General features: G+C 42.2%; 1 protein-coding gene across 1 annotated transcript; it reads left to right on the top strand.

Annotated features, from left to right (window-relative positions):
* Positions 1-5115: 5115 nt before the first annotated feature.
* LOC128736202 (hatching enzyme 1.2-like) lies at positions 5116-13240 on the top strand. The gene is made up of 3 exons (XM_053830681.1): positions 5116-5452; positions 12449-12885; positions 13160-13240. Exons 1-3 carry the CDS (start codon positions 5116-5118, stop codon positions 13238-13240), a joined length of 855 nt encoding a protein of 284 aa, XP_053686656.1.
* The last annotated feature ends 334 nt before the right edge of the window (positions 13241-13574 follow it).

Below are 13574 nucleotides of genomic sequence, written 5' to 3'. Positions count from 1 at the left end.
AATTTTCTTATGCCAGATGATTGTGATTTGCATCACTTTGGAGGTTCCATGCCTGCAGGATAACAAATCTTCAGATCAGGATTTGGCTACTGCCGAGATGAATACCTACTTTCGTCCGTTATTCGTGTATCTTCAACAGCAGAAGGCAGCTGAAAAGAGAAGAAAATTACGTGAACAGTGGCAAAAACAGCACCCTGGCCTAAATTACTACGATTACAGACATACAGGTTGAAATACGAAACTCAAATTTCAACAACATGAACAACAGATTTAAACGTGCATAATTTTTTTTGGTGAACCGAAGCCAAGATGAAAAGTTATTTAAATAATCCAGTTGAAACTTACCTGAAGATAAGACAAGTATGAAATGAAACTTTAATTTTGTTTTTCTAAATCACGGAACTGGAAAAGTATCATGATGTAGGTTACAATGGCTGTAAAAACCTAAAAAAAATACATTGGGATGGTTTTGACTATTCTTTATATGACATAAGCCTCTACATTACAAAAAACTTTTAGGTTGATAGTAAATAATCCACAAGCAGTTATTTTGGGTGAGTCTGTGACTAATTTTAGGTTAATAATGTCCAGAAAGTTCTGAAATATTGAATTACATTGGATATAGTATTATTTTATCTAAATATATATTCGAGCATACCAAATATTTTTCTGATTGATCTTCAGTAGCCTCGTATTGAAGTGTTTTTAGTTTGTTCCGAAACTCCTCTTCCTAAAAAATATGACTGATTTGAATCCACATGTTTAATAGAATAAAATTTAGAGTGCATTGAGAATCCAATGACCTGTAGACTAACCTCATAATTCAACACATCAAATGAATAGGTCCATCCAAAAAACAGAACGGTGTTTAAAGGTAAATCGATGGAAGCAAGCAAAACGAGTATCTTAGAGATCCCCTCTTGCAGCAATCGTAGGGAGCTGTACGATAAAACAACGCTACCAACAAACGTGCCCAAAGTGGCCAACAAAACAAAGACCCCGAATGTTGCAGAAATTGATTCTTTTGCCGAAGTTAGCCTATCATTCAGTTTCAACAATGTCAACAGTCTTTGATAACTGAGTTTCTTCAAGGTTTGCCTCCGTAACATTCGATAGCGAACAGTCACGAGCTCGACGAAGAAAAGTACGAATAATTGCTGTAGATTGAAGTATAATCCAATGAGTTCAGATCCAATCAGCATCACCATAGCGTAAATTCCGTAAGAAAATAAGTGAAACATTATTGCATGATTCAGAAGGATTAGCGAACGAGTTATGAAGACGAAAGCAAGCAGGAGTTTCACCAACTGAACGTTTCCAGCGATCTGCCACGTGTCTAGGTGGGCAATGTAATCCAAGTCAAAACGAGCTATTGTTTCTATCAATCCGTGAATTTTTGTTCGATTTAACAAAAACAGGAAACTGCTGACAAATTGAATTAATGTAATGGTGCCGTACCGAAGGACACTGCTCATGTTCATAACGTTCTGCACGAAGTACTGTGGATTATCGGCGGTAATTATAATTCCAGCTGCACTTGTAATAAGAGCAACACCTAATGGCAATAAAAAGTTCACTGTCTGGTTTTTGTAATAAACTCGAAGGTGATTTTTCGTGAATTCACCAGAAATGCACGATATAAACAGTGAATTGAACAAATTAATCATTCGTAGGTCTAACATTGCACTCGTGCAAGAGAGATCTTTACGAGCTGTGGATTTCAAAAACTACGCTTCGTCATAAGAGCTATGGAAGGTTGTCGATGACGTTTCGTTCATACAAATTAGAATACTTGCTATAAAAATAATATGAGACGTATGATTCAGTAACAATAACGTGTATCTATATTTGATGCGCAGCACAACAAGAAGAACAAGTGAACACCAAACTGTTTATTCTATTAAGTATGACGCCTATGAGTGGCAATAATATTAAATATTTTCGGGCGACTGTTACAGTGTTACGTATTATCCTTTTTGAATAAACAAGTATACTCAGCTTTCATTGATAGCCATTTGTTCAACTGCTTCTAAGTTGAACACAGTTGTGCATTCCACACAAAATTGGTCGAATGTATTATCCATATCTCGCATTGAAGTATAGTTATAAAATAACACAAGTCTTCTAGTCGCCATGATCACATTATCACACCACTTACATTATTCATCTTTCAAGAGATGATACAGATAGAGTTTATTCGCCAGTAATGTTTCAAAGTGACGAACAGACACGAGTTCCAGTTTAAAACTGTCTTCTTTCTGGTATTTTTGCTAGCGGTCATCAGGGATCCTCACTGCCGTTAACGGTGGTATGAAATACTATCGCCTTGTCTCAATAATCTAAGCGACTCAAAGGGATTTATGAGTATTCTCGAAACATGCACGAATATCGTATAATTCGTGGTAGTCTTGATTAGTCTTAATAAATATCCTTGATCTCGTATACGATCTGCATGGCTTTTCTCAATATACTTATGAAACAGTCGAACATGAAGTCAATGAGAATTGGACTGTGTGGCCATGCTCTTCTCCCGACGCTTTTTCAAAATCCGCTGGATAATATGGACTCTCTGAGGCCCGCCAGATACTATAACCCGCGATTCCCCTGGTTAATGCTCAAGACGATGGAAAGGGAAAACCGCAATGTTTTCAATTGCAAACTTTTTAACGGAGGCAATGAGCATTTTAAACGCTGTACAGACAGAGCAACAAACGAAACGCCGTATACAGGCAACTCGTGTGCGTGTGTGTCTTGGCTTCAAGCCGCGTGAAGCCTCGGAAATATACAATAACAAGCAGCAAGCAACAAGTCCCGGTGGAAACTAAAGTCGTATATCGACGGAAAATGATGCATTCATGCGAATGGTGAGTGCAGTACCGAGGAATAGCCTCGACAGCCTTGAGCGTGTGCTCACATATCAAAGGCGAGTCTTGATGTCTTCACGATTCCTTAATTGTACACCAGATTAGGAGTAGCTCACGACAGCGTTTAATTGGTAGCTGAATTACGAAATGCGTTTTTGGTACTAACACTTAGATGGCAGTCCCATCACAAGACTCGGTCGATTTAGAACATTCGACATGGACAAAGGCAACAAAATAAGAGCATGCAATGAATGCTTGGTACCTGGAACTGCTGATTGCTGAATTTCGTGTGTGGCTACAGGGTGCTGCTCGAACAACTGCGCTCTCTAAGTGCAGCAGTTCTGTTACAAACGCGAAAAAATGTGGAGGATCCGTAGCAACGCCTAATATTCCTCTTACCAACGCTAATTTGCAGAGATATAGTGCGTTACACGCTTACCTCATGAGAAAAAACTAATTGCGAACAAACAAGTTCTGCTGAATATCTGAGGAAATATATAACCCCTTGGAAGTTATCTGTAAAAAAAAGAATCTAGATTATTTCTTTCATACCTACCTCCACTTCTACGCGATCGAAACTGTAGGCCGTCCCGAACAGCACCAAGGCATTACAGGTCAGGATTTTAAACAAGACGTAACCCAACTGTCCTATCAATTCGCCCGACAAGTGTTGTTGCTTGAATACAGCTATTAGCTCATAACAGCAGCATGATACGTTGACCAACACTTGAAGCAGAAAAAGCAGTAGTCTGCTACCGAAGACATCTGAAAGGACACGCTGTATTTCCGCAAGATTTTCTGCATTATCCAGTAGTTTCTGTATGGTGTGATTTCCGATTTGCCATCTTAGTCGTCGGAATTCAGTGCTCAAAAAGTATGCAAAAAACTGAGTAAAAACCAAATTTGCCAGAACGTATTCTTCGAAAAGCATGACAAATATGTACATCACAGATGGATCGTGCAAGAATGCATAAATGTAGTACGCTGTGAGCGTCCAGTCCATTATCAAGATTAAAGCCGTCTGCAACCTAATCAAAACCAAGGTGAGTTCATTTTCGGACTTTTCATTGTGTGGAAACTCTGCGTCGGCATTTACAGTATAGGTTAACATAAGCTGGCAGAGGTCGAGCTGAGGTTTACGCCGGAAAAGATCTTCAGTTTTTATAAACAACACTGTAGCAATTGTGACGGTAAGGCGCGTGATTGCCGTAACATTTTCAAGACCTGAGCTGGTGATTTGATTCAGCGTTAGTAAAAAGAATATCACACCGGTCAAGGTTAATCCGATGGCAATTAAATTGCCTTGTACTCCGACCAGAACAATCTCCTTTCGTATTTTATTATAGCGAACGTTGCACACCAGTAGATTGTTGAATGTATTTAGGAACTGGAGTTTTCGTGCCATTTTCAGCGGAGACAGAATACTAGACTGGTCTGTTTCCGTACATGAGGAATTACCATATTGATTGGTCGCTTAATTTACCATTAACATAATTGATCCAATCATAAATTCTGAATAATGTTGACACATTACATGAACTGAACATATTTGAGCTCCTTAACTAAATAAAAGGGACAAGAATTATAAGTTGATGAATCTTCCTTTTCATGAAATGAAAGGGCTCTCTTTACGTTTCTTACAGTATACCTCCTGTACCTAGTAGTACTACAAGTACAGTATACCTCTCGCATACATTGACAAAAAAATTCACAGCGCACTTATTTTTTTAGAAGGGTAGTTTTATAATCTACAATTCTGCAGAAGACACTCTTTTGATCAAATGTACCATTTATCCAATATAAAATGTTTGTCTTAATTTTTTATAATATGAAAAACTGATATCATAAAATGACGTCTTATTTAAATGTCTAATTAAAAAAATATTTTCGGTATTCTATTCCGTGGTAATGGCCTCTATCTATAGAAAAATCAACCAAATGCACCTTTTATCTATTGTACCTACAAACTGTACATACCTATCATGCCCACGCATCAAAAGGTGTTGAAGTTAAGTGATAAACCTTAGCCGAAAAAACGCTATCAATATTGCAACACCTTAACATTGGCCTACATTTTCCACCTGTGCAGCCGGTGTGTAATCAAATTTAATTAATTGAACCTTTTTATCGCGTCAGCCCCAAATACGTCTCTGTTGGCTTTCCGCAGGAAGTGGGTGAAACCAGGTGCACTCTTTATTTGATCAATTCCCTACAGTGGTTTCAAAGCTAGACAAAAGTTCCTATGAAAAAGATGTTACGGTTATCGGTAGTACGAGTACAGCGCCTCATACAATTTGGACTGCTGATAGTCGTTTGTCTTGGGGCTGCCATCGTCGACGAAGAAGAGATGGTGTTTGATTTGTCTTCACTTGGTGAAGGAATTTACAACTTGAGAAATAAGAGCACAAGTCAAAAATCTGGCTACGACGGGGTGGACATCTCCGAGTGGGAAGATCGAAATCCAGAAGAAATGGGAATCTATATAGAAGGCGACATTTATCAACCATTTGTACCGAAGAACGCAGTAAAATTCAAAAGTAAAAAGTGGCAAAAGGCAACGATTCCCTACGTGATTAGTGACGATTTTAGTAAGTGATTATTAAGAAAACTTTTAACAAAATTATTAAACTCTTAACCTAGATTCAGTATGGTTGGCATTTTCACCGACATAGAATAAGCCTTGAACAAAGTTTGGGTTCGGAATGATGAAAGAAAAATTTAAGATTTGCTATAGATCAAATTATGTTCTTAGTGCGCGTTTCCGAATAACCCAGATGTTTGATACAATGTGGTGCGCTATCCTGCATGTAAATTAACAATTAACGCTGCAGAAACAGAAATGCAGAATTGCCAAAACTCAATTTTAATGGAAATGGCCTGAATACTCAAATAATGGCAATAACAGTGCGTCGTTCAGTCCAACATTTGAGCTTGCATTCTACAGTACCGTTAACGGAGAAACTTTTTCATAAATCAGATATTAATCTGACTGAGAGATAATAATTATTTTGGGAGAACACTTTGTAAATTTATTCAGTTAAACAAGTTCTTTACACACAAAAAGTGACATTGGACTCTAAAGGATACTGGGTTTAAAAGATTTTCCATAGTGTGATCACAATCAAAACTAGAAAACAAATTTAAAACATCGCAAATCTTTGAGTTTAGATATGCTTGTGCACTGTTGAAAGAATATTTGTAGCAAAAAAGCGACCCTAAACTTAAACTTGTTCTCAACTGTTTTATCAGAAACTAGCTGACCCGACAAACTTCGTATTGCCACAAATTAACCTGTGTTGTACATAAATCATGAATCTCGGATGATCTTTGTCACAATCTCGAGTTTTGCAAGCCCCCCAGTGTGCGGCACTTCCGACGGCGGGTCACCGGCAACACTCGCGAAATGTTTTATGGAAGAGTCTCGAATTTCTCGAGTTCGATTAGTTTTTGAGTTTCGCAAAAATTTCTGTTTTATTTGTATGAGAGTCCATATCCCCCTACCACAGGGGTGAGAGGTCTCTAACTATCGTAAAATAAATTCAAGACTCCAAAATCTCCCACATGCCAAATTTGGTTCCATTTGCTTGATTAGTTCTCAAGTTATAAGGAAATTTGAATTTCATTTGTATGGGAGCTCCCCTCTTAAAAGGGGAAGGGGTCGTAATTCACCATAGAAAAAAATTCTGCCATGTAAAACTCCCACATGCCAAATTTGGTTCCATTTGATTGATTGGTTCTCGAGATAAGAGGAAATTTGCATTTCATTTGTATGGCAGCCCACCCTCTTAAAGGGGAGATGGGCCATAACTCGCTTTTTAAAGAAGAGAGGGGTCTCAATTCACCATAGAAAAAAATCTTGCGTCCAAAACCACTTACATGTCAAATTTGGTTCCATTTGCTTGATTAGTTCTCGAGTTATGAGGAAATTTGTTTTTCATTTGTATAGGAGCCCCCCCTCCTAAAGTGGGGGGGTCCCAATTCATCATAGAAAAAAAATTTTGTCTCCAAAAACACCCACGTGTCAAATTTGGTTCCAGTTGCTTGATTAGTTCTCGAGTTATGAGGAAATTTGTATTTCGTTTGTATAGGAGCCCCCCCTCTTATAGTGGGGAGGGGTTCTAATTCACCATAGAAAATATTCATGCCCTAGAAAACTTTCACATGCCAAATATGGTTCCATTTGCTTGATTAATTCTCGAGTTATGAGGAAATTTGCATTTTATTTGTATAGGAGCCCCCCTTCTAAGGTGGGGAGGGGTCCCAATTCATCCTAGAAAAAAATTTTGTCTCCAAAAACACCCACGTGCCAAATTTTGTTTCATTTGCTTGATTAGTTCTCGAGTTATGAGGTAATTTGTATTTCGTTTGTATAGGACAGACAGACAGACAGACAGACAGACAGACAGACAGACAGACAGACAGACAGACAGACAGACAGACAGACAGACAGACAGACAGACAGACAGACAGACAGACAGACAGACAGACAGACAGACAGACAGACAGACAGACAGACAGACAGACAGACAGACAGACAGACAGACAGACAGACAGACAGACAGACAGACAGACAGACAGACAGACAGACAGACAGACAGACAGACAGACAGACAGACAGACAGACAGACAGACAGACAGACAGACAGACAGACAGACAGACAGACAGACAGACAGACAGACAGACAGACAGACAGACAGACAGACAGACAGACAGACAGACAGACAGACAGACAGACAGACAGACAGACAGACAGACAGACAGACAGACAGACAGACAGACAGACAGACAGACAGACAGACAGACAGACAGACAGACAGACAGACAGACAGACAGACAGACAGACAGACAGACAGACAGACAGACAGACAGACAGACAGACAGACAGACAGACAGACAGACAGACAGACAGACAGACAGACAGACAGACAGACAGACAGACAGACAGACAGACAGACAGACAGACAGACAGACAGACAGACAGACAGACAGACAGACAGACAGACAGACAGACAGACAGACAGACAGACAGACAGACAGACAGACAGACAGACAGACAGACAGACAGACAGACAGACAGACAGACAGACAGACAGACAGACAGACAGACAGACAGACAGACAGACAGACAGACAGACAGACAGACAGACAGACAGACAGACAGACAGACAGACAGACAGACAGACAGACAGACAGACAGACAGACAGACAGACAGACAGACAGACAGACAGACAGACAGACAGACAGACAGACAGACAGACAGACAGACAGACAGACAGACAGACAGACAGACAGACAGACAGACAGACAGACAGACAGACAGACAGACAGACAGACAGACAGACAGACAGACAGACAGACAGACAGACAGACAGACAGACAGACAGACAGACAGACAGACAGACAGACAGACAGACAGACAGACAGACAGACAGACAGACAGACAGACAGACAGACAGACAGACAGACAGACAGACAGACAGACAGACAGACAGACAGACAGACAGACAGACAGACAGACAGACAGACAGACAGACAGACAGACAGACAGACAGACAGACAGACAGACAGACAGACAGACAGACAGACAGACAGACAGACAGACAGACAGACAGACAGACAGACAGACAGACAGACAGACAGACAGACAGACAGACAGACAGACAGACAGACAGACAGACAGACAGACAGACAGACAGACAGACAGACAGACAGACAGACAGACAGACAGACAGACAGACAGACAGACAGACAGACAGACAGACAGACAGACAGACAGACAGACAGACAGACAGACAGACAGACAGACAGACAGACAGACAGACAGACAGACAGACAGACAGACAGACAGACAGACAGACAGACAGACAGACAGACAGACAGACAGACAGACAGACAGACAGACAGACAGACAGACAGACAGACAGACAGACAGACAGACAGACAGACAGACAGACAGACAGACAGACAGACAGACAGACAGACAGACAGACAGACAGACAGACAGACAGACAGACAGACAGACAGACAGACAGACAGACAGACAGACAGACAGACAGACAGACAGACAGACAGACAGACAGACAGACAGACAGACAGACAGACAGACAGACAGACAGACAGACAGACAGACAGACAGACAGACAGACAGACAGACAGACAGACAGACAGACAGACAGACAGACAGACAGACAGACAGACAGACAGACAGACAGACAGACAGACAGACAGACAGACAGACAGACAGACAGACAGACAGACAGACAGACAGACAGACAGACAGACAGACAGACAGACAGACAGACAGACAGACAGACAGACAGACAGACAGACAGACAGACAGACAGACAGACAGACAGACAGACAGACAGACAGACAGACAGACAGACAGACAGACAGACAGACAGACAGACAGACAGACAGACAGACAGACAGACAGACAGACAGACAGACAGACAGACAGACAGACAGACAGACAGACAGACAGACAGACAGACAGACAGACAGACAGACAGACAGACAGACAGACAGACAGACAGACAGACAGACAGACAGACAGACAGACAGACAGACAGACAGACAGACAGACAGACAGACAGACAGACAGACAGACAGACAGACAGACAGACAGACAGACAGACAGACAGACAGACAGACAGACAGACAGACAGACAGACAGACAGACAGACAGACAGACAGACAGACAGACAGACAGACAGACAGACAGACAGACAGACAGACAGACAGACAGACAGACAGACAGACAGACAGACAGACAGACAGACAGACAGACAGACAGACAGACAGACAGACAGACAGACAGACAGACAGACAGACAGACAGACAGACAGACAGACAGACAGACAGACAGACAGACAGACAGACAGACAGACAGACAGACAGACAGACAGACAGACAGACAGACAGACAGACAGACAGACAGACAGACAGACAGACAGACAGACAGACAGACAGACAGACAGACAGACAGACAGACAGACAGACAGACAGACAGACAGACAGACAGACAGACAGACAGACAGACAGACAGACAGACAGACAGACAGACAGACAGACAGACAGACAGACAGACAGACAGACAGACAGACAGACAGACAGACAGACAGACAGACAGACAGACAGACAGACAGACAGACAGACAGACAGACAGACAGACAGACAGACAGACAGACAGACAGACAGACAGACAGACAGACAGACAGACAGACAGACAGACAGACAGACAGACAGACAGACAGACAGACAGACAGACAGACAGACAGACAGACAGACAGACAGACAGACAGACAGACAGACAGACAGACAGACAGACAGACAGACAGACAGACAGACAGACAGACAGACAGACAGACAGACAGACAGACAGACAGACAGACAGACAGACAGACAGACAGACAGACAGACAGACAGACAGACAGACAGACAGACAGACAGACAGACAGACAGACAGACAGACAGACAGACAGACAGACAGACAGACAGACAGACAGACAGACAGACAGACAGACAGACAGACAGACAGACAGACAGACAGACAGACAGACAGACAGACAGACAGACAGACAGACAGACAGACAGACAGACAGACAGACAGACAGACAGACAGACAGACAGACAGACAGACAGACAGACAGACAGACAGACAGACAGACAGACAGACAGACAGACAGACAGACAGACAGACAGACAGACAGACAGACAGACAGACAGACAGACAGACAGACAGACAGACAGACAGACAGACAGACAGACAGACAGACAGACAGACAGACAGACAGACAGACAGACAGACAGACAGACAGACAGACAGACAGACAGACAGACAGACAGACAGACAGACAGACAGACAGACAGACAGACAGACAGACAGACAGACAGACAGACAGACAGACAGACAGACAGACAGACAGACAGACAGACAGACAGACAGACAGACAGACAGACAGACAGACAGACAGACAGACAGACAGACAGACAGACAGACAGACAGACAGACAGACAGACAGACAGACAGACAGACAGACAGACAGACAGACAGACAGACAGACAGACAGACAGACAGACAGACAGACAGACAGACAGACAGACAGACAGACAGACAGACAGACAGACAGACAGACAGACAGACAGACAGACAGACAGACAGACAGACAGACAGACAGACAGACAGACAGACAGACAGACAGACAGACAGACAGACAGACAGACAGACAGACAGACAGACAGACAGACAGACAGACAGACAGACAGACAGACAGACAGACAGACAGACAGACAGACAGACAGACAGACAGACAGACAGACAGACAGACAGACAGACAGACAGACAGACAGACAGACAGACAGACAGACAGACAGACAGACAGACAGACAGACAGACAGACAGACAGACAGACAGACAGACAGACAGACAGACAGACAGACAGACAGACAGACAGACAGACAGACAGACAGACAGACAGACAGACAGACAGACAGACAGACAGACAGACAGACAGACAGACAGACAGACAGACAGACAGACAGACAGACAGACAGACAGACAGACAGACAGACAGACAGACAGACAGACAGACAGACAGACAGACAGACAGACAGACAGACAGACAGACAGACAGACAGACAGACAGACAGACAGACAGACAGACAGACAGACAGACAGACAGACAGACAGACAGACAGACAGACAGACAGACAGACAGACAGACAGACAGACAGACAGACAGACAGACAGACAGACAGACAGACAGACAGACAGACAGACAGACAGACAGACAGACAGACAGACAGACAGACAGACAGACAGACAGACAGACAGACAGACAGACAGACAGACAGACAGACAGACAGACAGACAGACAGACAGACAGACAGACAGACAGACAGACAGACAGACAGACAGACAGACAGACAGACAGACAGACAGACAGACAGACAGACAGACAGACAGACAGACAGACAGACAGACAGACAGACAGACAGACAGACAGACAGACAGACAGACAGACAGACAGACAGACAGACAGACAGACAGACAGACAGACAGACAGACAGACAGACAGACAGACAGACAGACAGACAGACAGACAGACAGACAGACAGACAGACAGACAGACAGACAGACAGACAGACAGACAGACAGACAGACAGACAGACAGACAGACAGACAGACAGACAGACAGACAGACAGACAGACAGACAGACAGACAGACAGACAGACAGACAGACAGACAGACAGACAGACAGACAGACAGACAGACAGACAGAAATCCTTCGTTATAGGTATAGATAGAACATTTCTTTAACTTAATCCTAAATACATAAATCGACTGTAGGTTGTATTCTCATAGTTACGCATGGCGTAGGTACTGAAATCAGTGACTAGGTCTGATTGCAGGAAACTCTTCCGGATTTTACTGAATACGGAAATGTTTGCGGTAGGCGTAGTTATTGGAGTTTGCCTATTTTGATATATTTTGTGCGTAATTTTTATATTTCATTTCATCCAAATATTTTATACATTTGGATAACGTTCTATCACATATTTTTCACCATTTTTTGCAGGTCCGTCTGAGGTGCAAAAAATTCGCAATGCATTTCAGATTTTTCAAAAAAAGACGTGTATCCGATTTGTTCCAAGATCGAAACAACTGGACTACATCTCAATCGAAACTTCCACCAGCGGATGCTGGTCCACCGTTGGTCGAGCCGGTGGAAAACAAGTTCTCAACCTCCAGCGTAATGCCTGCATTCGTCGAACGGGCACGATTCTACATGAATTGATGCACGTTTTGGGATTCTTTCACGAGCATACCCGTCACGATAGGGACAACTATGTGTCCGTTAATGTTAGAAATATAAAACCTGATTCCATGGGAAATTTCCGAAAAGAACTACAGGATAGAACTACAACACATGGAATACCATATGATTTGGGCAGTGTGATGCACTATTCTTCGACAGCATTCAGTCGGAATGGAAATCCCACTATTGAACCAAAGGTAATAAATGAGTTTAAGAATTGTTACTATCATCATCGCGCTCACCTTCAGATATATCGTATTGCATAAATTTCTCAGTCACATCGTATTACCCAACGGAAGCATAATTTAACTATTTGAAAGGTTAGTACTCATCGAAATGTTATATGCATCTGAAATTAACCACCAAAATTACACTAAGATCAATTAACCTTTGAATTAGTTCAGTTAGCAACATAACGAAGGGGTTTTATCTTACACATTCATTCAATTATTCATTCTGCTTATTTTTCAGGTTAAATTTGCAGGAAAAATTGGACAGCGTTACGGATTTTCTGCTAAGGATATACAAAGCATAAACATCATGTATTGCTAACTAGGTGTAATAAAGATTTATTCAATAACCAGTGGCATTTCACTAAGCCTTAAGCTTGTAGATATGAGCTAACCATACTTGAAAAGGCAGTTTATAGTATGCACCCTATTTATTATTTATTTATTATTTATTATGTCGGTGGTTATCTACAGTAGACGAAGGAAGAGGCACAATTTGTGTCTAAAAATAGCCCAACCACATACGTCGCTACTTTGACAAGGGGGTTGTGCAGTCTCCTTTTGTCCAGCGCCTCTGCGGTGCTGCTTCCTTTTTTGCAGATTTTCGAAAAAAGTTATTTTTCGGGTTTAAATATCTCTGCAACAGTTTGATGTGA

This window comes from Sabethes cyaneus, chromosome 2 (genome assembly GCF_943734655.1).
Source record: "Sabethes cyaneus chromosome 2, idSabCyanKW18_F2, whole genome shotgun sequence".
NCBI classification, from domain to species: domain Eukaryota; kingdom Metazoa; phylum Arthropoda; class Insecta; order Diptera; family Culicidae; genus Sabethes; species Sabethes cyaneus.
This window is presented reverse-complemented; position numbering and strand designations above follow the sequence as displayed.

Excerpts from the sequence above, each read along its gene's own strand:
- LOC128736202 (XM_053830681.1), top strand. The coding sequence starts at position 5,116 with ATGTTACGGTTATCGGTAGTACGAGTACAGCGCCTCATACAATTTGGA. Across the intron at positions 5,453-12,448 it reads CGTGATTAGTGACGATTTTA|GTCCGTCTGAGGTGCAAAAA; the intron begins GTAAGTGATTAT and ends CATTTTTTGCAG. Across the intron at positions 12,886-13,159 it reads ATCCCACTATTGAACCAAAG|GTTAAATTTGCAGGAAAAAT; the intron begins GTAATAAATGAG and ends CTTATTTTTCAG.